The sequence below is a fragment of the Urocampus carinirostris genome, chromosome 3 (assembly GCF_059441175.1).
Source record: "Urocampus carinirostris isolate Australia breed hairy pipefish chromosome 3, RoL_Ucar_1.0, whole genome shotgun sequence".
NCBI lineage: Eukaryota > Metazoa > Chordata > Actinopteri > Syngnathiformes > Syngnathidae > Urocampus > Urocampus carinirostris.
Window position 1 is genome coordinate 45,506,099 of NC_142351.1, and position 26,698 is coordinate 45,532,796.

The 26,698-nt window shown below is 40.2% G+C and overlaps 1 protein-coding gene across 14 annotated transcripts in view; it reads left to right on the top strand.

The window, feature by feature from the left end:
• chl1a (cell adhesion molecule L1-like a) overlaps positions 1 to 26,698 on the top strand; it is a 100,842-nt gene that overhangs the window by 27,855 nt on the left and 46,289 nt on the right. For 10 of the 14 annotated variants that reach the window (XM_088332034.1, XM_088332038.1, XM_088332041.1 and 7 more), the window contains exons 12-23: positions 2,087 to 2,198; positions 5,755 to 5,921; positions 6,163 to 6,328; positions 6,404 to 6,528; positions 8,138 to 8,242; positions 10,170 to 10,367; positions 12,467 to 12,537; positions 12,607 to 12,829; positions 17,194 to 17,229; positions 18,947 to 19,062; positions 24,268 to 24,472; positions 26,135 to 26,257. In XM_088332034.1, coding sequence (XP_088188160.1) covers positions 2,087 to 2,198; positions 5,755 to 5,921; positions 6,163 to 6,328; positions 6,404 to 6,528; positions 8,138 to 8,242; positions 10,170 to 10,367; positions 12,467 to 12,537; positions 12,607 to 12,829; positions 17,194 to 17,229; positions 18,947 to 19,062; positions 24,268 to 24,472; positions 26,135 to 26,257 — 1,647 coding nt within the window. The remainder of the gene's footprint in view (positions 1 to 2,086; positions 2,199 to 5,754; positions 5,922 to 6,162; positions 6,329 to 6,403; positions 6,529 to 8,137; positions 8,243 to 10,169; positions 10,368 to 12,466; positions 12,538 to 12,606; positions 12,830 to 17,193; positions 17,230 to 18,946; positions 19,063 to 24,267; positions 24,473 to 26,134; positions 26,258 to 26,698) is intronic. The other 4 variants (XM_088332036.1, XM_088332048.1, XM_088332046.1 and 1 more) reach the window with 1 other exon arrangement.

The following is a 26,698-nucleotide window of genomic DNA, read 5'->3' on the forward strand; positions in this document are numbered from 1 at the left end:
AGGCTAAAAGGTTCGACCTGTTTTTAGTAAATTTACTTCTGAAGTGGTCTGCAAAGTCCTCACAAAGAGCATTTGTTGGCTCCAGTGGGATTATTTTTTTATCCACCTACATACCGTCCCACCTACCCAAACAAGTAAAGCACCTCGGCATCCAAGTTGGTTAAAAGGTCAAAGGTAGAGAAAAGGAATTTGGGGTTCTTTTCATTGTCATAAATACAATTTGAGAAGTATGTGACCCTTGATCGTTTGAGTGTTTTATAGCAGGTTGAGTTGTTGAAAGAATGTTTCCCTATGTGCTGGATAATAATGTTTTCTGCACCTTCTCTCGGCAAACATGGATTGCTTTTTGAGGTTTGTGACCATACCGTTTCGACTTTCTAATTATTATTTTGGTAACCAGTGGAGCTACATGGTTGAGTGCTGATTTTAGATTTCTGTTAAAATTATCGACAAAATCACAAGGTGCTGGTAAGACGTCGGCAGCAGTGCCCTTTAAAAGCTCTATACAATCTGCAGCCACTTCAAGAATTTAGTCACCAAGGCCACCCGCTCATTAAAAGCATCAATGTTAAAAAAGACACAGAAATGATCGGACACAGCCAGGTCGAAAACAGAGGATGTTTCTGTTGAAAACAGAAACTCGCGCTCAAGCCCTACGTAACTGTGAGATCGAGGGTGCGTCCTTTGTTGTGAGTCAACTGTGGGACATGCTGTTTAAAATCTAGGTAGTTTAAAACATCTCTAGACAATATGTCCGAGGTGTTGTCCACATTAAAATAACCAAATATTTAAATCTTAACATAGGTGGAATGTAAAAAACTTACTGATAAGAGTGGTGTGCCAGGACCAGAACGGAGAAAGGACCCACTTGCGTTATAATTCTCACAAGTTTTATTAGGAGAAAGAGAAAGGGTTGCGCCCACGATTCGGGGATTGCTGGACGCGGAAAGAAGGTCGCTCCGATCTTCCGTGGCAAGCAATGGCGGTGTCGGGAATGTGAAAACGGGTCAGTAGCCGGGACAGGAGAGCAAAAACGTGGTCGGGGTCGTAAGCGAGTCGTAAGCCAGGAAAGGAGAGTAGACGTGGTCGAAGACAAAAGAGGTCAAAAGCCGGGACGGGAGAGTTGACGTGGTCAGGATCAAAAACGGGTCGAAGCAGGGGAACAGACGGGAGCTAAAAACAGGTGGGAGTCAGGGTCGGAAAAGGCTTGCCTATTGTAAACTGAGGTTCGCAGACAGACTAACAAACGGGGACGGATAGTAGTGGGTTGAATAGGGACAGAGAGCCAATCAGAGTCTGAGGCAGTTGGCGCCAAAGGAGCGGGCACAGGTGATGCATATCGGTAATAATGATATGGTGGACATATGGAGATGTCTGTAAAGAGACTGCTAGACAAAAAATGCATGGTGCTCAAAAGATGAGTATGCAGAAAATGCTAACCTTTTGAGAATATTTTAAAAATCTATGCAGTCCCACCTCCTCTTCTTTCCTCCCTAACTAAAAAAAAAAACAGCTAAAATTTGATGGCGAGCAGGCCTCATTGAGAACAAAATGGGGCATTTGTACTAAGCCATGTTTCCCTTCCTGAGTGTCTGAAATTAAATCCTTAATGGTAAAAGTTCTATTTCAAAGAGAGCGCATGTTCAGCACAGCAACATTAATAGTTTTTTTTTGAACATGCGCTTGTGAGCTGGAGAAAGCGGTGTCTCCATGTCAATGAAATTGTATCTGTCGTTGGTCTGTGTGGAATGGTGGAATAGTCTGCCTAAGACTGTCTAAATGTGTGAATGTGGAGGAGTAGCTGGGGCTGCGGGGGTGGGCAGCAGACAGTCAGTTTTATCTTTGTTGTTCCCAGGTTTCCACTTTTTACGTCCATTACATCGATTGTCAACACGTTTTTCAATATTTTAACAACTGCTCATCACAAAAATCCTTCTTTTCACTTACAATGATTCCCGCTGTGAAATCACTTTACTTTCAACAATACGTAAGGTTCTTGTGTGGGGATTTGGTTGAAGAAAGCTGCCATATGGTACCTAAAACTTCCAATTGGTGGTTTGAATTGTCATTTTGACATCATTTCTAGATATGGCCCCTCTGATCTTGACTGATGATTACCAGGAGTATGCAGTAATACGTGGCGAAAGCGTGGAAATGAGCTGCCGTGCTTTCGGCTCCCCTCCTCCCAACATCTCGTGGTAAGAAGCATACGACTTTTGGTGAGAAATTTCACACAAGTGACACGCAAGAACCTGACACATCATGCCGCAATTATTTTCAGAAATTTCACAAATAAACACCCCAGTGAGACAGAAGGGAGAAAAGTGTGCATCTGCAGTTTGGAAGTTGGCTATTCAGTGCACACCGCTTCAGGTGTTGTGTTGTTTAACGCGATTATCCTCCCGCAATACTCAAAATCGGGGCTAATTCGATTCTATTAAGGAGACTTAAAGCTCAGCTTAATTCCCATTAAAAATGATCTTTTTAGAGTCTCCAATACACTTTTTGGAATTACCACTTTGTGTCTCGGGATGATCCTCTCAAAGTCTCCTCTGGCATGGGTTGAGTAGATAATAAACGGTGGGGTGCATCGTTTGATGTGTCTTTAACAAGCTGAAAGTAGAATATTTTCTATATTCAGTATGTGGTATTAATGCCCAGCTGAGTTCAAAGAGCCTTACTATTTATTGTCCACATTGCCCATCTGTTTTTATCTTTTAGCACCGCTGTTGCAGATCTTGCAAAAGATTAGGAAGCAGGATAAGGGAAAGTTGGGTGGACAGTGATTTCATGCTTGTTCCCGTCTTTTGTTGTTAGTGTACCCTGAAAACGGGAAAAGTAAGAAAAGGCCGATTTCAAATACAGTCCAAAGACCAACCCAAACACTCAAAACAATGAAAAAAAATAGAAGTACTTGAGGAATGAGCTGACTGAGGCTGCGATCATGACTTAAAGCTAGGTGATGGTGCCAGGGAGTTGCAGACATCACCTCTGAAGGTGGAATTTGAAACTTTGTTACTTTCTGCTTTAATCTTCTGGCTCGTGATCACAGCCTCAGTGGGCTCATTCCTCGAGTACTTGTTTAGAGGTACTCAAATGAACTCTTCTTTCTATTCTATTTGATATAGGCCTTTTCTTACGTTTACAATTTCTGTGCTACACTAAGAAAAAAAACTGTGACTACAAGCACATAGTCACTTTTTAAACTTCCCTTTGCCCCCCATCTAACTAATGTGTTGCACGTCCAGAACAGCGCTGCTAAAAGTAAGACGAAAGTGCAGTGGAAAATACATAAATGCTCTTTGAACTCAGTTGGGCATTGTGAACACATACTGAACAGAATATTTAAGGACATTTTGAAATATGCACCCTATCCTTAAGAAATTTGATGATTTAAATTCAAATTGTGCTGCAATAAAAAGAATATTGAGCATTATGGTATAAAGACGACATGTAGAAAATCCTTCAATCTTATTCAAAAATTCCTGCCTAAATGCACCTTTCTTGGAGCCATCATTGCCATGGGAACTGCAAATTAACTGCGCTGTATGATACACGACGGTGGTTGTTACCGGCTGAATGGAAGAGCTGGAGTTGCGAGGCTAACTTGTTAAGGTCACAAAGACATCGATTTAGATAACCGAAAAAATGACGTAGGTGACTTTATGTACAGAAAAACTTTGGTGCGAGCCCTGAGGGATGTATCGATATATACATGAATGGATAGATTGTGTTATCCCCTTGGATTTCGGTACTGTTTTTCTAATGCACACCCGGTTATAAGGAGCACCCCCATAAAATAGTCTTTTGATAGATTATTTTTTATACATAGGGCGCACCGGACTATAAGGCGCTAAAGTAGGAACGTCAACAAAAGTCAGATAGGTCAGATAGGTCAGTCAAATTGTAAACTCCTTAACATTCGACAGCCCGATGATTGACATGAATGATGAATGATGATTGACACATTAGTTAGGAAATGAAACTCCAGCATATATTTAACCCAGCATGCACTGCACACTCTTTCTATGGGGGAAACATGAGTCGGTGGCTGTTAACGTAGTTGCGGGACTTGTTGCCACAAAATATAGATCAAGATATGAGGTGCTCCTTTTTATAAGGCGCATGGTTAGATTTTGAAAAACGTAATGGCTTTTAGGTGCGCCTTAAGGTGCGAAAATTAAATTCTTAAACATGCAAAATGTGAGAAAATAGGACATGGTTTTTGTATAAAATCATTGGCAGATTTCAATTATTTTCCGAAACGATGCATTTTGAAGGAAACCTGTCTCATCTTTGACATCCTGAACTGTGACGTCATCAGAATAAAACAAGCACGCTTTCATACTAAAGAGGCTGATCAGCAGATACATGTTGCACTGCAAATAAACATAAAATCTGCCCAGATGCATTCTTTGTATCCTGCTGAACCGTATTCATTCAATTCTTGTCAGTTTTTTATCCCGACTGAACACAGAAAAACTGTTTGCGACAACAGTGGGCGTTGTCACAAGCAGTTTGAGGAAAATGTATGCCAGCACTTTCACGAAAAATCAAGTTTTGTGCTTTTACACCAAATCGCAACTACAACTGTTTCTGAGATAGCCAGACATGCTGTGTTAATGGGATTCGCCATTTTGAAAGTTCTGTGTTCTAGAGGAAACAATCCAGATGAGTCAACTTTGAGACTAAAGTTCTCGAGTCGTGTATAAAATACTTTGCCACGGATTTGTATAATTGTGGGGAGGAGAACCACAAGTTTCGTGCCTAATTGAAAAAAATGTTTTGGAATATAGTATCCGCTCGGTAACTGTGGTTAATCAGGACTAGAAATCCCTGGGAAAAGTGAGAATCCGCAAAGTAGCACAATTATAGAAGCCCCGAAGGGTCATACTAACCTCGAGATGATATCCTTACGACTGAGTGTATACGACTATAACAAAATAAAAACTTTAGATCTACAAATTAAAACACAGGCAGAGAATTGCAGTTGAATGAATGGTATTTATTGATGTTATACAAAAGTACAACAGATTTAAGGGGCTTCACTTTTCAGTAAAAGAAAGCTAATTAAAGATCGACTGGCTAGCTGCACACTTACATCTGGTTCTGCGATGATTGCTACACCAGGGACGGTTGTGTTTTAGTTGTAGCTCCAGGTCATCAGTTTTGAGAGTATCTGGTGTTTGTGAAATCTACTTTTGGCAGGGGTAGCTTGTGAGGATTGTTACATAGCTTACCCCTAGCAGTAGGCCTGAACAGCAGCGTCCCCATTGCCTTCTCTCCTGACGCCGCCTCAGCCGCTTCCTTGACTCGGTAACAATCCACGGAGCACCGGTTGGTGATCATGCTCTGCATTCTGTTTTTTGTGGGGAGGACACAGTGACTTGTGTGCCTGCACTGCTGTTTGACTGACATCATACACCGGCCTATCACAGTTGCGGACACTGACAGTCACGCCCATGCTACACACGAAACCTGACTCAGTGATAGCGATTTGCTGCGTGCAATGCAAGATATTTTTATTAATGACAACAAGGACGGATCAGTTTGATTCAAAATTCAAGATACAGTGAACCAGCAATAACGGAAGTGCAAATCATCGAGGGGTCTCTGTACATTTTCTAAATAGCGAAAATTGTTCCAGGGAAAACGTTAACATAACTATTGTTTTAAATTAGCTTTCCTTTTAGTACTTGTCTGTCAGATATAAATGCTCTATTTGAACACATTCTTTCTTTCTTTCTCTCTCAGGGCCAAAGATGAGACTCCAGAAACCATAGAGGGAGAAAGATTTGTTGCCCTTCAGAACGGGTCGTTACAAATTTCCAGTGCGGAGAAGAGAGACAGCAGCGAATACGTCTGTGTTGCCGATAACAGCGAGGGCAAGTCATCTATCACGGCTGTGCTGACAGTCAAAGGTATCACTGCAAAATGAGGAAATTGCCCTAGCACTAGAAGACAAGATTGTTTTTTAAAAACTAAGCGATGATCAACACACGATGATGACTATTACCTTGCACTTGTAATGGTTGAGTAGATAAGTAAATTCGCTTTTAGAATAACAGTTTTTTGTAAACTGGAATTTTGTTTTCATCACATAATTTTTCATACAATTCCATATTTCTCTCTAATTGACTTTCTCTGACTTTCTGATGCTAGACCCCACACACATTGTAAATGGACTTCAGGGCATGCAGGTCATCAGCGGGACCACGGCCCAGTTGACGTGTCAAGCTGAGTACGATCAAAGTCTCGAAGACTCCTTTGAAGTGGTTTGGTTAAAGGATGGAGAGCAAATGCACCTTTCCACCGAGGAACACTCAAGGTTGCAGGAGCAATCACATTTGTCACCTGGATCGGATAAGACGCCTATTTATTCATCACAGGTTTTTACACTTAGGTATTTTGTGGGTGATGGCATGCTACAGATCATAAATGTAAACTTGAATGATGAGGGAGTGTACACGTGCATGGCCAGAACGCGTCTGGATGAGGACAATAGCACTGCACTTCTAACAGTACTTGGTAAGTTTTACTTGTTCAAAACTCCACGAAAGGTCACCAACCTTTTGAAGCTTTGAGCTACTTCTTTGCTATAGATTAATGTGAAGGCTTATCAGATTGATATCCATTTTTCAAATACTATTTTATGTTACTGTTATGTAATTACTAAGTTGTTGTTATATAAGGTGGGCTAAAATCCTCAGGTAAAAAAATATATATTATTCACAACTTAACACTGGTCTACTAGTGACCCCAAGAGCCAAGAAGAGATCCGCAGCTTCGAGAGCGTTCTCCATCTTGGCCCCAGTGCTGTGGAATGCTCTTCCCCCTGAGATTCGATCTGCAACCTCAGTGGAAATGTTTAAATCTAAGCTTAAAACACATTTCTACTCGCATATGAATAACCTATACTTTATGTTGATAATATGTGTATCATTTGCCCTCATGTAGATTAACAGTCTGTAATAATAGTTTGCAATAGTCTTTGATCTGTACAGCCCGTTGAGACTCTTTGTGATTAAGGGCTATACAAATAAACATGACTTGACAATTCTGTAATTAAAAATGGGTCATATATGCTGAGGCACTGATCGTGTTAGTGATTTAGTGTGCCTCCCTTATGTTAACATATGGAACACTTCTATAAAACTCTGTTACCTGACATAGTCAGTAGTGCAAGGGTTGGCAAACCTTTTGAGTTACGGGCCACGTTGGGTTAGATCTTTTTGCCAGAAAATCGATTGAGTTTTTTCATTTTTTTGCACCCGGTATTACATTTTTAATTTCAGTGGTTGGGGTTGTATTTCACACCTAAGCCTTCAGTATTGCTACATCTGAATCAATCTTCAATAACCATTTTATGGCTATAAAACATTGACTGCAGTGCAGCGTGCAGCTATAGCTCTGATACATATAGAAAAGCATCAATATTAATAACAAAATCGCACCGTTATTTAGCAATGTAGCCACATTTTACACACCGAAAATCCTTCTCATCCGTGCACAAAATCGGTCCTCCTTTCGTTCCTTATCAGTGGGTTTCAGTTCTGTCAAGACCTCTTTGTCTATCGCCATTGAAGCCAACGCTAAAGTTTCAGTCTGTGCTGTCATATTTCTGGCAGAAGTTTTAACTTGATTTAGAGCTAAAAAAAATGGTTTGACAGAAGCAGTGGACATGGGAATATTTTCCTCCATTTTTTTGTTGTGATACTTCTGTTATGCGCATGAATAAACTATTCTCTTTTTCTATTTTTGGGGGGGTTTGAGTTGGCGTTTGGACTTTACTATGAAGCAGGCCTTTTTCTTCTCCCACTATCTCATGCTCCACTGAAAAACAGATATAAAAAATCATGCAGGAATGAGTATAATATCTCTCTCCAGCACATTGTTAACTCATAATTTATAGAGAAACTATTCAACTTTTTAAGAACACCTTAAAGGACACGCCCCACTTTTAGCGTTTAATGAAAACATTATTAAAGATTCTGAAAGTATTTTTCCATTTCCAAACGTTTTTGACAATTCTCCAGGGAGAAACAAGGGCAGCACTAAAGAGCCACAACAGGTTGCTGACCCCCGGTCCAGCGTTATGAAAAAGTGCCAATAACCACTATGTAATTCTATTTTGCAGATGTTCCTGATGCCCCTCGTAATGTAGGAATGAGCAAATTGGAAGATATGAGACATATCCGTTTGACTTGGGTACCTGGAAGTGATCACAACAGTTCTGTTATAGGTGAGATAAAGCTAATGGAATTCTTGGAGTCCTAATTTTAATGAATATGGATCAAAATGGGGTCAGAGTCTTATGCAGAGTGAAATTAGTTCTTTGTTAGACAGTGAGAGACTGTTGTGTTGTAAGAGAAGACATTTTTTTGACCTTACATTTGCACTGATGTGACTGCATAGCCATTTTTTAGTATTACTATTTGGATATAATTTGTATTAATTGATACAAATACATAACAAAAATCTAAAAAGTGAGATTTTACATTTTGTTCAAATACTTATGGCAATTTCCGATTCTGTCTGTGTTCATCTTACCATCCTATTAATACGTTTCAATTTATTTTTATTACATTTAAAGTGTGCTGTAAATAAGATATAATGATAATATAACATGATATAAAGGCACATCATTATTTAGGGTCTTCTATGGTGAAAAAAATACTTAAATATTGAAAAATAGCAATACTGATTTAAATAATAAGCATAAAATACATGAACTATCATATGAGCATGCAATTTTTCAAATACTTGTAGATCGAGAAATTTGTATTCATTTGATGTTACATAAGGCTCACCTAGAGGAAGCTGTCATCGTTATCCGCCATCTTGCTGCTCCAGGTATCCCCAAAATACAAAAACCCTGTCAAAAATAGGCAAAAAAAGGTATGCTTTTCAGCATTCATTTTCAGTTGCACTACACAACACAGCGACAGCTGGTGGTCACATATCGCACAGTGTCCTCTATTTTTACCGACTTATAATGGATTGTATGTAGATGTTTGCAATGTTGAATTTTTGTTCTTTAGGGGCATACATGTGTGAGTTGTTTGAGTAAACATCCAATCTATAGGTAACAGCCATATATTTTTCATGCATAAGGTGCACCAGACTATAAGGCACATTTACTTGAGACTGCAAGAGCTTCTGTACATTTTAATGCAATGCCCTAATGTGCGCCGCTGACCAAAATAGCAAAACATTGAACTCAAGTAGTCTCGGTGAGAGTGCTGGCACATTACCACTATACCGCTAGTGGTACGGAAGACATACGAAATGGCATTTAAGCTCATCCATTATCACGGTATTTTTACAGTGTCACAACACCTGATTGGCAAAATGGCATTCTTATAGGTTGAAAAGTCTCTCGACTTCTTCAATAACCTCTCGGCTTGTATAGTATGTTGTTGAAAGTTTTTTTCTCAAGATTTGTTGGTGAAGAAGTGGATGGCTCCCATTGGAAGTAGAGAGACTGTCTAACTTGTCAGAATGTACTATGCAAATCTTTGTTCCTTGCATCAAGTAAAAATAGTGTGATAATGGAATATGGTACTAGTAGTCCAGTGGTACCACTGGTGGTTTAGTGTGAACATGTCAGCAGCTGATTCCCTTTACATTGTTTTGTTTTTGTTTTCCCATGTTCTGTTGTTTTTCAATAATTTACAAATTAGGTCAGCAATTATTAGCAAATTGATCAATCATTGCACAACCATAATTCAAGTATGCGAATGTACTGTGAAACTATTTATCGTAAGGCATCATTACTGTATGCATTCCCAATCTTATCCTCAGTAATCTGCGGTATATAAGACACACTTTCAAATTTCTGGACCAATTAGCATTTTTAGGTGCACCTAATATTCCAGTAAATACAGTAATAAAGAAAACAAATCAACTTTCAACATTTTAGGGACACCTTAGACGACACCCCTCCTCCTTTAACAATAATAGTATATCTTTTACTATTTTGATATTCATATTTCATGAAAATTGGTTCAAATTAAATCACTCATGAATGTACAACCACATATTGACCTTTCATTAAGATAATCCATCAGACACACGAGGCTCGTGTATAATGCGATAAGTGCAGTCCAGCTCGTACGGCATATGTGAAATGATGATATGCTTTGCTCTGATCACCTGCCTTAATGCAGAATTCATTGTGGAATATGAGGAGAACCAATGGGAGCCGGGCAAGTGGAAAGAGCTGCATAAAGTCCCTGGTAACCAAGCAACAGCCGAGCTGGCACTCCACGGACATCTTAACTACCAGTTCAGAGTGTATGCAGTGAACGCTGTAGGACCCGGCCCCCCTAGTGAGCCTACTGATCGCTACAAAACCCCCCCAGCTGGTGAGAGTCCCTCAATTCCACTTTCACTTGAATCTGTGCTGATGAAACTTTTTCATTGTTCGTTTGCTTTCGTGGTGGGATAGCCAGAGTTACACAGCGTAACAATGCAAAGCTTAGTTATCCCTTTGAACCTCGGAAAGGTTTGCTCCAGTCCATTTCACACCTACGCCTTCAGTAGTGCTACATCTGGATCGATTCAACCCTCAACTATTTTATGATTGTAAAAAAAATGACTGCAGCTAAAGCTGTGACAATTATAAAGCGTCAATATCAAGCCCATCAAATTGAAATTATAGGTATATAGCCACATTTTTCTCAATTAAAAAAAATATTTGTGTTTAAAATCCTAACTCCTTTCTCTCCTCAAGAAAATGTCAATTACTCGGTTCCTTCCTTGCATTTCAGTTCCATCAATACGTCATTTTCCATCACCATCAAAGCTAACGCTGAAAGTCGAGTCTTTCCTTTCGTATTTCTGGCTGAATATTTACTGCATTCAATTTAGGGCTAAAAAAGTCTGTTCTATTTTTTTCTTCACGGTTTCGTCGTAATACTGTTACGGCCGAAACCGGTGACGTTTTCCTAGGCCCGCGCGTAGGAGCTGACTGGCCAACTGGCCAGAATCTAATAAACTAAACCGACAGTTTTGTCGACACACTGATTTTATGCCTCAAGGCCTGCAGACCTCATCCTGAAGGTCTTTGGGTATATTTCTTACACTGGCAACAAGAAATGGCTGTGTTGTGATTGGTTAAATACATAATTATGAAAGCACACATCTGGAAGCAGCAAAACCAGAGGAAAACCAATGAAGGAAGCTGACAGACAATTTGGAATTAGTTAACTAGTATTCATAAACAAAATATATTAACTATTCACAATTCAGATATTTTTAGACAGGAGAGATGGCCTTTATGGCCCTGACAGCCCACAACTCGTTTGCTTCGTATCATTTTGTTTCAACCTCAAGTTGACAATGTTTTAGAACAGGGGTCAGGAACCTTTCAGACTCAAAAAATCCACGTTGATTTTCTTTTGTTTTTTTATTTGAGAGCCACACTATGTCTTTCAACAAAATCGAATTGAACCACCAAACCCACTCTCCAGACAAAAGCAAATTCTTGATTTCATAAAATACAGTGCCATGAAAAAATATTTGCCCCCTTCCTGAATTCTGTGTTTTTTTTTGCATATTTATCACTCACAAAAGTTTGAGGTGCTTAGAAGATTTTAATATACACAGAGACAACCCAAGGAAATACAAAATTTAATTTAATATTCGAAATGTTAATTCATTTTATTAAGACACAAAAAATCAAGGCCGATATGGTCCTCTGTGAAAAACTAATTTTGCTGCCTCAGGACCAGAACAACTTGCTGTGGTTGACTGAATAATACATTCTGGTGTTTACCAGAATATCCAGAAGGAGAACGTCAGGCCGAGAGTTGTGCCCTCAAACTTAAGCGATCTTGGATCATGCAGCAGGACAACGGTCCAAAACACACCAGCTAGTCCACCCCTGAATGAAGGTTCTACAGTGGCCAAGTCAAAGTCTGGATTTAAATCCAAATGAGATGCTGTGGTGTGACCTTAAACCGGCAGTTCATGCTGGAAAACCCTCCGATATAGCATATTTGAAACAATTTCACGAAGAAACCCGGGACAAAATTCTTCCACAGTGTTGTAAAATACTCATTGCCACTTACCGTAAATGTTTGATTTCTGTTATTGCTGACAAAGGTGGCTCAACTTGCTCTTAAGTTTATTTTTTTTCAGATAGGGACAGATAGGTTTTGATTTTTTTGGTGCCTTAATACGAAATCAACATCTCAAAACTGTATTTTGGGTTTAAAATTGGTATGATCTGAAACCTTTGTGAGAGATGAATGTGCATAAAACACTAAAATCAGGAAGGAGGCTAATACTTTTTCACTGCACTGTACATAAAATAAAACAATGGAACATCCTAAGTCCCATAATAAAAGTGTCCCACTTAAAATATGTCTCCCTCCTGCAGTAATTTAAGATCGTTGAGACTTCAGCCTTACATTCCAACTGCCTGTTTTAGAAACAGGATTTTAACCTATACTTTCTGAAGCCCCTGATAGGAATCCAGAAAACATCAAAATTCATGGCCACCTCCCACATCAAATGGACATCAGCTGGGAGGTAAGATTTTATCAAACAACCCTACTTCCATCTAGCACCAGCAGATCGAACGGAATGTTTCCCTTGTAGCCGCTGTTTCCGGTGGAACACAATGGCCCAGGCCTGGAGTACAAGGTGAGCTACAGAAAACTCGCTGTTGCGGACACATGGACAGAACACCTAGTCAAAAGACACTCCTTCATCGTGAGGAACACGTCAACGTTCATCCCGTACGAGATTAAAGTCCAGAGCAGGAACAGCCACGGTTGGGGACCGGAGCCTAAGATTGTTACTGGTTATTCTGGAGAAGATGGTGAGTGTATATTGCATTATGGACTACAAAATCCAAATATATTGTAGAAGTGGTCCGCTGTCAAACACCAGTGCTTTAAACAACATTCCCAGAGGAGTTATGATTCAGCATGAGTGTTAAAGGTGTTTTGACACATATAGATCTAATGAAGTATCTGTACACCGGTTTCCTTAGGTGACTTAAGCTACTTCACTTTTATTTTAGTGTGATCTAAAGTAAAAAGGAATTCATGTGACATTAAACTTGAACAGGATTGCCAGTATGTACACTGGGTTCACAGCCACACAATGCGAGGGAACAACCACTTGATTTTGCTGTGGTTAGTAAATGCTTGTACTGAAATGCATTTTTCTTCTCATTATGTCCAAATAACTTAATTTGGGTTTTATCAGTCTTGATGTAAGCTAGAGCACATTTGAACAAACCACCTTCATTTATCAATTCTTATAAGGATTTTAGGTCTGAGGACGAAATTTGGATAGGGCCTAAAATGAAAATCATTTCATTCAGGTTCGGGACAGGCCGGGCTTCTCTCTTGCTGATTTTTTTTTTTTTTAAATCACCCACTCAAGATTTTTTCTAGGTTTCTTTTTCTTTGTGGAGGGTCCGTGCAGCATGTACACTCGTCGGCGCATACACGCCGTGGTGCATGTGCTTGTCAGGACTGTCGGACACAGATGTGGGAGGGCGCCGGACTGGGTGGATTCACCCCAAATCATACAAAACAAGAATACCAGTCAATGACACACATACATTTTGGCTCCTACAATGGGGTTTCATACCCAAACTGCAAAAAAAATATTCCACTTCTCAAATATATTGAATTAATGAGCAGTGTAAATCAAATGTGGTAGATTATATTCATTTTTTTTAAAACAAAAAAACAGCAAAACCAAAATAACTTCAAGTTATTTTTAAAAGAATAATATGTATTTTTTAGCTCTCCTAGTAGTAAAAAAAACAATATTATTTCAAGTAACAAGCACAAATACATGAACTATCATATAAACATACATTATAAAAAATACTCGTAGGCTGAGAAATAAGCATTTATTTTACATGACATGACCTTTACCTGATTAGTGAAAGATTAGTAGTAAATTGATGTGGTGTCAGGCGAGACAGAAGGAAAACTGAGATCACTTGCACTCGTTTCTTGGTTTTTATTGGAAGGAAGGAATGACAAGGCGTGATTCTTCGATCCGTTGTTTGACAGATTGACTACGCTTGACAGGCGGGTGAAGGCTTGGCGGGAATGGTCGTGGACAGGCGTAATCGTCGTGTTGTTGGTCGGGGCTGGAGAAGAAGGGCGTCGTCGTGCTCGGAAGAGTGATCAGGAGTCAGACGGGCAGGGCAGGTCGTAGGTAAATTCAGAAACGGGTCGGCAACGGAGATCAAGTAGAAGAAAACAGGACGCAGGCAAAGAGTTGGAGGTACGGGCTTTCTGAGCAGATGGCAGCAGGTAGCATAGTACAATCAGACAGCTTGTTTCCGGAAGCTGAGGATTTAAATGGACAGGGTGCGCCAATCAGCTGTCCTGGCTGTTGGCGCCAAATCCTGAGCACAGGTGTTCCAGATCCGGGGGATTGTGACAAGTGGTTTGGTAACTTTGGGTCTCCCTAGTTTGGATTCTTCTTCATGCTTATTAGCATTAGCTTTTGCTCGTTTTGGCACTACACCATACAGTGGCATGTAGTGGTCAAATACTATACACAATCCTAACAAAATCCAAGATGCTTTACTTCTGTTTTTTAGCCGATTCTAACAGACTCAACAAGCAGAAACATGAAATGACAATTTTTGCCGGGTTTTAACTTGAATTTGCAACACATTATTGCGTTCTACGGTAAAGGTGCGGTGCATAGTTTGAGGTGTTGAAGTTTAAAATTAAATATTTTTTCTATTAAGTATGTGTTAATAATACCCAACTGAGTTCAAAAAACCTTAAGATATTTTTATTCACCGCGCCTATCTGCTTTTATCTTACTTTTTTCATCGTTGTTCCGGCCACCGAGCGAAATAAGCTTTCGGAAAAGAGGCGGGGCTGGTGGAGGTGGGGGGGTTATGTTACAGTAAATTCTCGCGAGTGCGTTTTCCTTAGTTCCAAGATGAAAACAGTGAAAAAAATGACTGTTCGAAAAAAATCCCAAAGCCAAACCCACACAAAAATGGGAAAAAAGAAGAGTTTATTAACTATTCAAGTGTGTCTAAGAGAGCATGCAGCAAGCAACTTGACATAGGCTGCAATGATGATTTCATCCAGCAGAATGTGTCAGCAAGTTGAATATTTTGACCTTACGGACAACAGGTAGGCAATTGACCCTCATAGCATTATTTTGCCAAGGCCCCCTGGAAAACCAGTCCTTGACCCACCTTTGGGTCCAGACCCACCACTTAAAAAACACTGTGTTAGACCACACACACATAGTAAGGCCTAATTTGTCAAAGGATTAGCCAAGCTGATTAGCATAGCAGACAATACAAATATCCGGTAATGAGATTGGCTATTTGTCTGAAATCTGTCGACAATTAAAATCGGATTTTATTTGATTTCATCTCTTAGATATTGGTGTGCATACAAAATACACTACATTTCAGTTTCAGTTTCACGAGTCTTTTGTCATTCCAAAACTATTCTATAGGAAGCAGTGTTGTTTCATCGAGCTTGTCAGCAAACACAAGAAAAAAATAACAGAAAAACATATTTTTTAATGATTTACATGGATGGAAATGGGTCAGGGTTTACAAAAGCGAGAAGGGTGTGGAGAAAATACCACATTAGTTTGTATATCCGTGCACCCGTAAATTATCTTATAAACGTCTGCATGAAATTTTGTTTGACTATTTCTCAATGCAAACCGAGTATTCAATGTCAGAACCAGAACAGGATCAGGACGCAAATGCATGACGTTTTCACACAAGCCTTTTATTTTACGGGAAATGGGAAGTCATGCATGTTAGACGGAGGTCTAGCGTGGACAGACAGGAAGCCAGAGACCGACGAGATCGATTCCGATTGCCCAAGTTGATATTGGACAGATGGGGTAGATACCGGACGGGACGGGACAGACAGTATGGATAATGAATCAGAATATCGAAAATAAACAGGACAAACTAGATGGGAACGAAAACTGGAGAAAATAATAAATGTTGGGGAAATTGGAGGTTCGATAATCGAGAGAAAAGTCTTCTCATATGTGGATAAGGAAAATGGACAGAAGCCAGCTTCGTAGGAGGGAGATACAACTTTATTGATGCGTCAATGAAGGTCTCAGAGAGCTCCAGGCATAACAACGCTTTTTGTAGCTTCAATTGAGTACAACCCAAAAGGCGGTCCGGTATCACGTATCAGTTAAAGGAATTTTGTTTTTCTCGTTCGTCTCCTTATAAGGAGACCAGGAGATGGCTCCTCCAAACAACGTGAGGTCAGTTTATACAGAGACTCCCGTTCCTTGCACTCTATCTTCAAGGAAACTTAATTGTCTGCCAAGAATTTCCCGAACTGATGTCAACACGACCTTTTCTCACAACTGTAAGCAAGTCTTTCTAAATTTCTAAATGTATGCAAATCTATTTTACAAATGCAAGTTTATTTACCACAACATAAACAGGACACAAATAGACGGAAACAAAACTGGAACCCGAAATTGAACAGGACAAAATAAACGGGAACAATAGCGGACAGGAAATACCAACAGGAACAGGACCGAGTCGAAACCCACGTCTTGCGGGGCAGAATTTCGTTGGCGGGCTGACAAAGGAAGCGTGAGCGCGCTTGGCTTAAAATAGACAGAAAGCCAATCCGTCAACAAGCCGCAGCTGGCGCCACACGGGCGGGTCCAATTAGGCGCCATGGTAACCCTGACATTCGAAGTGACAAATATTGTTGAATACATGTGGCCTTGAAATGTGTAATAGTGCAAGGATTACATATTAATAATGGACATTCATTATGGGCCATGCAAAAGATGAAGGTAGTGTTTACTAGTGTTAAATTGTAAAGGGCAACACTTGCTGCAACTGAAAATATAAACTATATAAAACTCGTTTTCCCCAACCCTTATAACGTGAGACGTATTAAAAAATGTGTATTTTTGAGATATAGAATTATATTTGCGATTTACACCAGATGAAAAAAAATCATATGTAATTTGCGATATATTTGTGTATCCGCAAAATACGTGATTCACACCAGATTTTTTTGATTTTTTTAGTGGTACTGATGGAATGGAAAAATTGGCAATGAAAGTCTTTAAAAAAGTGCTCGGGTTTAGCCATAAAAATGTGTACGAACCCTGCAATTAGTTCAGATTGTGTGTGATTTCCCTAATTCTTTGTTTTATGGTACGCTACCCCATCTTCAGTCGTCTTTCGACATTGTCTACGGGAAAATGTGTCAGGTTAAGTTCTTTCATTTTTTCCTGTTTGCCCGTGCCAACTTTGTGTAGTGACTTCTCCTTCCCGTGAACACAGCTGGTGGCAAATAACCTTTTGTAGAATTGTGAGAGCTCAAATATAGCGCTTTTTTCCAAGAATCTTTCTGACCTTTATTAGATCACGACGCGCCCGGCAGCGTAGGACGATTTCCATGCTGCTGCTTCTAGGCTTCTGCTTTGCTTCCCAACTCCTGCAACCTCCTAGAGCAGAAATAAAGTAGAACCGTTTTTTACATCGCCCCCTCGATTTACAGATTATTTGGAGCATCTTGCATTTAGATATACAGTGCCTAGAGAAAGTATCGGCCCCAGAATAATTATTTGTCATAATGCCACATTTCAGGCTTCAAAATTAGAGCTAAAAAAACCTTTAAAGCAGGACTATGATACAAATTCTTTTAGCAACATTTATACATTATTCAGAGCACTGTGCATCAACAATATCAAAATGGAGAGAGCATGAAAACCACTGCACACCTTCCCCCTCAACTGTCAGACCAAACAAGGAAAAAAACTACCAGTAATTGGAGAATCAAGCAAGAGGGTTCCATGATCAAATTCAATGACTTGCAGGCATAACCAGCTGAGGTTGGGCAATCTCTGCATAAAACAACGATTAGTCGTCCTCTGCATACATCTGCCCTTTATGGAAGAGTGGTAAGAAGAAATTCCTCTCTGTAAAAAGGCCAATTTTGTGTTTGCAAGAAGCTCCTTGGGGGACACAAGTAACACATGGAACAAGGTGTTCTGGTCAGATGAGACCAAAATAGCACTTTTTTGAGCTGAGTTGCAAGTCTTACGTTAATAACACTGCTCATTACTCCAAAAACACCGTCCCCACTGTCAAACATAGTGGTGGAAGCATCATGCACTTGGGCTGCTTTTTTTCAAGCATTGACTAGGGAGATCATTAGAGCTGATGAGAAGATACAGGGTGATTCTGGCAGAAAATATGATGCTCTGCAAGAGACCTGAGCAGGAGTCGCAACAGGTTAGCCTTTCAACAGGTCCCTAAACATAAAACATTATCTAAAATGGATTGGTTGATAACAAAAATATGGAGGTGTTTGAATGACCAAGCCAAATTCTAGACCACAATCCTTTACTGCATTTGTGGAAAGATCCAAAAATGTTCTGCACAAACGATCAGCATCAAACATTAAGGAACTTGAGCTATTTTGTCCGTAATAATGGATACATATTTCCATTTCAAGATGTGCAAAACCTATAGCGACATACTGAAAAAGACTCGTGGCAGTAAAAGCAGCAAAAGAAGGTTGTACAAATTTTTAACCCGAAAGGGGGTAATATTTTTGCAATGCCTACCTTTCCAATTTTAATTTGTTAGCACAATATAAAATGTTTGATATATTTGTTTTTTTTTTTTTACATTGTGTCCCGCATGTTGTTGATTCCTGAAATATTTTTGAGGTTTTTTGTTTCCGTAAGATTGAAGCCTGAACGATGGCAGTATGTCATAAAGTTTTTTAGGGCGAGAAATACTTTTGCAAGGCACTGTATCTGCCTGCTTGTTTAGCGCCACCAATAGCAGCTTACAAAAATACACTCGCGCTGACATTTGTGTGCGGTAAATTTTGTCCGCCCACAAGCTTGACAGGAGCGAGAAGACAATTTGTGGATCCCTGTGCGGTTGTGTGACCTCCCTCCATGTGTCCTTTAGTTCCTAGCGCTGCTCCACGGGATGTTGCTGTAGAAGTGATTAACACGACCGCTCTGAGAGTAAGCTGGACGCCTGTTCCGCCTGCTTCACTGAGAGGCCACCTGAAGGGGTACCATGTAAGTTTTTTTTTTTTTTGTCATCCATTGTCTGAATTTATATACTTCTGTGTATGACAAAAAGCCAATCTCTAGGTCAGGGTCGGGCAAGCTACGTCCCGCGGTCCGCCAGGTTTTTTTTTTGCCCCTTAAATGAAAATGGTCAAAATATAATGCCAATTAGAGGTAAGATCTTGGACTTGAACCCAGCCCAAAATTCGGACAGCTTCGGGCTTAAAATGTCAATCATTAAGTAGGGATCTCTACAGCATGCACTTTTACTCAAGTGATTTTTTAGATGACTGCATTTGACATCAACTTGAGTAATATTTTTCTAAAGTAACAGTACCTTTACTTGGGTAACACACATTGGGGCTACAGTTCGGTGCATCCCCAAATAACAAGGGAACGTAAGAGAGGTAGCAAAATAGAGAGAAAAATAGATTGAGAGAAGTAGAGAAATACAAAGGCAAAGAGCAAGAGAGAAAGGTAGAGAACTAGAAAAAGCAGAAGAGAGGAGGGTAGAGAAATAGAAAAAGCAAAAAAGGTAGAGAAATATAAAGAGTGGGATAAAAATGTAGAAAAAAAGAAAAAAAGAAGATAGAAATAGAGCAAAGAAAGAGAATGCTATGGAAATAGAAAGAAAATATGGAAGAGAGAGAGGGTTAGAGTACAAGAAAGAGAAAGAGAAAGAAAGATTAGTAGAGAGATAAAAAGAGCAAGACAGAGAAAAGTAGAAAGCTATAAAGAGAAAGAGGGAGGGACAGAAAGGTAGATAAATATAAATAGTGAGAAAGAGAAAAGTAGAGCAAGAGTGACACAGAGAGAGGTAGAGAAATAGTGAGAGAGAGAAAGGCAGAGAAATAGAAATTAAAGAGCAGGATAGAGAAAGGTAGAGAAATGGAAAGAGCAAGTAAGAGAAGAGTAGAGAAATAGAAATAGTGAGAGAGAAAAGTAGAAAAAGAGCGACACACAGAGAGGTAGAAAACTAAAGAGACATCGAGCGAGAGAGAGGGAGGGAGAGAGAGAGAGAGAGAGAGAGAGAGAGAATAAAAGAGCAGGAGTGAGAAAGGTAGAGAAATTTGAATAGAAAGAAAGAGAAGAGAGTGGAAATATAAATAGTAATAATGAGAGAAAGAAAGTTAGAGAAAGAGTGACACAGAGAAAGGTAGAGGAATAGAAAGAGAAAGAAAGAGAGAAAAGTAGAGAAATACAAAGACAAAGAGCGAGAGAGAAAGGTAGAGGAATAGAAATAGTGTGAAAGACAAAGGTAGGAAATAGAAAGAAAAAGAGGGAGAGAGAAAGGTAGAGGAATAAAGGCAGATAAAGGGAAAATGTTAATAATAAATAAAAAGAGAGAAATAGAAAACAAAAGAGATAGAGAAAGATTATGAGGGCGCCGGCTCCCTATTGATGAGGAGCCGGCTTATATAAGTAGGAAGGGGATAGAGCGCAACATTTTACCTAATAATTGATTTTCTTAGCTTAATTGAGAACTTGGCGCAGAAGCAAGTACTCGCCTTAGCACATCTGTTTGCATATGTAGAATAGTCTTGATGGCCTCCTTGATTTCTGTCTGAAAGGTTGGTGCAAATTAATGTCTTTGATGCTCTCACGCCTTTGATGAGCCAGTTTGGAGGCATGTTGGTACGTTGGCAGCTTTTGACACCTCTCCAGATGGCAGTCTGTCTGAGAGAGGAAACACAACAAAACTATTGCCCGTATTTCCTGTCACGCCTCAACAAATGTTGCAATGTAACTTATTCGTCAAAGGGACGACGAAAAAACAATAAACAGTGCCTAGAAAAAGGAATTTGCCCCCAAGAGTAGTTTTTTTTTGTCATATTGCCACATTTCAGGCTTCAAACTAAAGGTTAAAAAACTGAAAATATGTTCTCACAAAAACATACAGTGGAACCTAATCATTGTAACATTCTACATGATATTTACAACAACAAAAAACAAAAGAAGTTGTTGCCAAAATCATTGCCGCCCTGTTCTGTCAGCAGACTCCAGAAGATAACTGATAACTTCTGAATGGTCAAAAGTCAATGCAAAAGACTAATTTTGCAAATCTCCCGGAGCACTGTGCAGGCAAAAACATCAAAATGAAGAGAGCATAAACAACTGCAATCCTACCAAGACATGGACCTCCCTCTAAACATTGGGCTCTAAAAAAAGAGGAAACTAATAAGAGAAGCAACCAAGAAACCGATAATCAAATTGGATGACTCACAGGCATACACGGCTAAGGTGGACAATCTGTGCATAAAACAAGTATGACTTTTACTGCGCATAAATCTTCCTTTTTTGAAAGAGTAGAAAGAAAAATCCCTTTCTGAAAGAGTATCATAAAAAGGCCCGTTTACTGCTTGCAAAAAGCTACATGGGAGACACTAATAACATGTGGAACAAGATGCTTTGGTCAAATGCATTGCAAAGCGTTACATTTGGCGTTAAAACAACACAGCTCAACACCCTGAAAACACAGTCTTCATTGTCAAACATGGCGGTGGTAGCATCATTCTCTGGGGTTGCTTTTCTTCTGCAGGGACTGGTGAGATTGTTTTAGTTGATGGGAAGCCGGACTGAGCCAAATACAGGGTGAGTCTGGCAGAAAATATGTTGGGCTCTGCAAGAGACCTGAGAATGGTGCGCCGGTACACGTTCCAAAAGGACAAAGACCCTATACATAAGGCAAAATCTACATTGGAATGATTTAACACTTATGGTATAAAGGTGTTAGAATGGCCAAGCCAAAGTCCAGACCTCAATCTTATACTGTATTTGTTTAAGGCATCCACTCAACACTTTGTGTTGTATAAACAGTCGTTCTAAAGAGTCAGGGTAATCACCGTTAGATGTAGGGTGATTGGGAACGGATGTGTTAATTTCTAAAACCATGTTGGCGCCTTCTGGGGGAAGGTGACGTACCAGATCCAGACATTACCTTCCCCTCAAGCTTCTGATGCCAGATGGACAAAAAAGATCATAGGCTGCAGCAGACAGTCCTTCGCCAAAACAGGAGTGATGGCTGAACAAACTTGTCCATCCGTGCTGAAACAGGGCCATAAGGAGTTTAGGACTCTTCTCCTAGCCGCTAGCACAGAGACCTTATCGAAACAGGAACAGGGGGAGTTGAGAGTCCTTAACCCTTCCCGCCAGAACAGGAGCCAGAGGCAACCGAGTGACCTTCTTGTCAAAAGGAAAGGACTCTTCTCGCCGCCAGTACAGGGAACAGAAGTGGCCAAGGGACCCTACCTTGCCCCCCAGACAGGATACAAAGGTGGCCGAGGGATCCTTCCCTTGCTGCCGAGGCCGGATACAGAATTGGCCAAGGTTTCTGACTACCGGTAATTATTTTTTCCGCCATAATAACACTGTTACCGTTAAGGTTTTTTGTTCTATATTCTTTATCAATTATCCATTATCCGTTATCGGTCAAATCATAATAAATACACAGTTTAAAAACCACAGCCGGCAAAATGAACGGAAAATGATACCGGTAGTTAAAATTTGATGCAGATCTGCACAGTCCGGGTCCCATTAAAAGTAATCCAAGGCAAAAAAGTGTATATTTCCAAAGGTTAAGGTGGGAAAAATATATATCCACCTTTGTCTGCCGTGTCCACAAACACTCACCTTTACCGGTCCCATTTCCCGTCATCCCCCGCGTCTGTTACACCCCTTCTTTTCAATTGGTCAGTGCAAGACTTATCAGAATAAGTGTCCAAAATAAATACAAATAAATACATGACAAAAATATACAGTTGCAAATACATATTATACATGGTTACACATATTTACAAAGAAAGACAGAACACCGAGAGAGTTTTCAAAGCTTTAATAATAATATTATAACTTTCATCCCAAACCGTGCCTGTGAAGGGTAGCAAAACGCTACTAACAAGATGCTCACAATACGTTTAAAAGAACTTAACCGTACATATAGAAATCACGGTAAAACGATCTCATCTTCCTCCCTATAACTGTCGTTATCAAAGTTGCCCTCCTTTAGCATGGGAAAGAAACTTTGTCATATAAACGTCGTCCCATGCTCCCTTATTTAAAAACACGCTAGCAACACGCTCACAAGGTAAAGTTTGCGTGCAGTAGCTCTGTGTCCTCCTTTATCGGACTGCTCGATTGCGTTTAGCTTGTGAGCTGCGTCATGTGCCTTGGACTCGAGCGCCGCTGGCGGCTGTTAGAAAAATTACATAAATTGGCCCCATTACTGAATAAGCCGCAGGGTTGAACGTTTGGGAAAAAAGTAGCGGCTTATAGTCCGGAATTTACGGTAAATTGAAATACAGGATGGTAGTCTTCCTGCTGGGCATTTCTGCCTGACGCGCCTCCTCCGGCGCCTTTGGAATGCTCGTGTGCCCTGAACACTCGGGCCTGACTGGGTCATCAACTGGGGACCACCGGTCATTGATGTTTCGCTCCTTTAACCCCAGGACAACTTCCGGTGGCGGAGCGATGGCTGGGAAATCTCCCTGCCAACCCCACTGATGCCCTAGGTGTTGCTTGAAGGCCCCAAGCTCCTATCATTCCTCCGCAGCCACAGCCACAGGCTGCCTTTTTCTGCCTCTTCTGCCAGCTTCTTTGTTGCTCTCCGGTGGTCTGCTCCTGTGCATCCAAGGTCTCTGAGCAGGCGGGAGGTTGAGGAGCCCACAAAACCCCTGCACCCCACCTCCATTGGGCATACTGTAGTTTTCCAGCCCGCCTCCCTGCACTCGGCTGCCAGGTCTTCGTACTTTGCCCGTTTCCTCTCGTATGCTGCCTCTATTCCCTCCTCCCAAGGGACAGTGAGCTCCACCAGGAGGACCGCCTTGCTGGCTACAGACCACAGCACAACGTCTTGCCGCAATGATGTTTCGGCGATCTCCCTGGTGAATTGCAACTGCCTTTTGAGGTCAACTTTCATTCTCCATTCGCTGGCGGGCAAGAGGAGCCTTCCAGAGTGTAACGGGCGAGGGGCATTGGTGTTGTTGCGAACGTTGTCACCAGCCCTTGCAAACTGGATGAGGTGATTTGATGGAGGAGCTGGCTGACTGTTTGCCTTCTGTTTATGATGAGTCATTTTAAGACATTTTCACAGACTAGTTTTGAGGGGGTTGTTTGGGGAATTTTCCTCTCAATTTGCTAACTGTATTTTGCGTAGTTCAAGAAAGATAGCAAATCCTCCCTCATCTGCAGCATTTTCCCTCTGCTGCCTTTTCACAGGTTCACTGGCGAAGGAAGCGAAGTTTCCTGAATCCTGACAGGATCTTGGATGAACGCCACATGCTGTCATTTCCAGGGAAAAGGACTCACGCCATCGTGTCCGGCCTTGACGCTTTTTCCGAGTACACACTCAACGTCAATGTCTTCAACAAGAAAGGAAATGGGCCCAGCAGTGATCCAGTCACCTTCAACACGCCGGAAGGAGGTGAGGTGTCAAATCCAACTATATATATCTCCTAACACTCAAGTTCCTCATCATAATTATACAGAGAATGTGACTTCATTTTTCCTTAAAAGGACAATGTGTATTATTTAGCGTCTCTTTGTGGTAGAAAAAAAAATCATTCATTAAAAAAAAACATGTTGATTCTAATAGTAACCAAAAATACATTATTTTTAAAAATACACTAATCTCTCCATGTATCACAGTTTACTTTTTGAGGTTTCGCTAATTTTGCCAAACCCTCTCTCCAGACCAAATCTACATTTTTAGCATTTTTTTTTACACTGTGACGTTAGATGATTTGATACAGTTGTGAAAATATAAAAATGCCAGACCCTGTGTCCTATTTCAGCAAACATACCACTTTAAACTTGTCACTCTCCCACAATTAAGTAAGATCGTTGAGGCTCATTTTGACCTGCATTATTTTCAATAATAATAGTTTCAAAACAAGGTGCAAGCAGAGATATTTTGTAAAAAAATTCACAAAATACTGCAAAGGAGGAAACTGACGTATTTACCTTCAGTGCAGAGAGCACTTGGCAGAGAGAAGTGCGTTGTGTGCCTAGATCTGGCGGTCCCTCCCGCTCACCCTATCGAAATCACTCTGTGTGCAAGGCTGCGGTTCCTGGCTGTTCATAGTTTTTCTGTGGGTTTTCATTATAAGGTGTCTCAACAATGAAACTAAATTATTTAATGAGCTTCTATACAAATGATTCCTTATTGACGTACAGCCAAAACAAGGGATGTTATTGTGACACCTTGACTTTAAACTATAGATGGGAGTATGCTCTCTATATACCGGACCATACCTCCAGCACCATTATTGCTAGTCAAGCTATGCACGCACTACAGAGCCATATGTGAGATTTGCTTGAACATAATTTTATCTCCAAGCCATACGTATTCATGAAAAGAGCCATATATGGCTCGCGAGCCATAGGTTTTCGACCCCTGAGCTAAAAGATAGTAAAACATTTTACACATATTTTTGTTTTCCAATAACATCTACATGATGGCAAAAAGAAAAATCTGAAGTAAAAAAGGGATAGTGTTGTGAACCAATCGTGCAATATAGCAGTGAGATTATAACTGAAATTTTAATTTGACAGTAAATAAGTTAATACATTACAGTACTCCATTTTTCCAATAAAATGCTTGAGCCTGCAAATATGTTTTGTTCCTTGGTTTTAATGTATAATAGATTATTTTATGAGTATAGGCTTGTTCTTACCTCGCGGGTTTTGACTATTACGGTTCTTTTTTGGAATGCGGCGCCCTCAAAAAATGAGGGAATAATATACTGTCTTAAAAAAAGAAATTTGTATTTGTTTTACATTAGGCTCACCTATAGGTGGCTCTCATGAATGTTTGACATCTTGCTGTTACGGCTGCACCTCAAAACCAAAAAAATGAGAAAAAAATAGTGTGGTTTGGTCACTTTGAGCCTCTTTGTAGTCTTCCTTGTGCTTTGCAGCACTTATTTGCAGCTGCACTACACAACATAGTGACATCTACAGGTAGATATTACACAGTGTCCTTTTAAGAATTAGAAAAACTTAAATAATAGTCACAAATACTATGTGACAAAGCCATTTCGCATGTAAAAGCTTGAGAAGGATGATAATGTCAAGTATTTGACAGTTCCAGAACAAATTCCTATTCTGACCACCTCCAATGCACAAAAAGAGTCCATCAAGCTCGTATGGGGACCACCGCTCATGGCTAACGGCATCCTGACTGGCTACCTGCTGCAGTACCACCTCAGTAAGTAAACACTCATGCACAAACACTGCAAGTCTAGCCTGTTTACCCCTTACTCTGAAATGAGGGCAAAGGAAAAGTAAAAAAAAACGTCAGCATGAGAAAAATTAATAAACCTTGAACTAAGTAGTCAATCACCAATTGTGCAATTTATCCTACTTAAAAAGATCAGAGAGGCCTGTAGTTGTTAACATGGGTAAACCTCAACCATGAGAATGTAGAACAAAAAGGAAAATCACATTGTGTGATTTTTAAAAACTTTGCTTCCAAATTAGAGTAGAAAAGAAGTATTTGGTTAGCAAGAATGGTAAACAAAAAAAATGATAACCACACCGGGGGGACGTAGTGAATGAACTACAGAGAGCTGGGACCACAGAAACAAAGGTTACGATCAGTAACACACTTAGGACTCAAATTGTGCACTGCCAGACATATCCCCCTGTC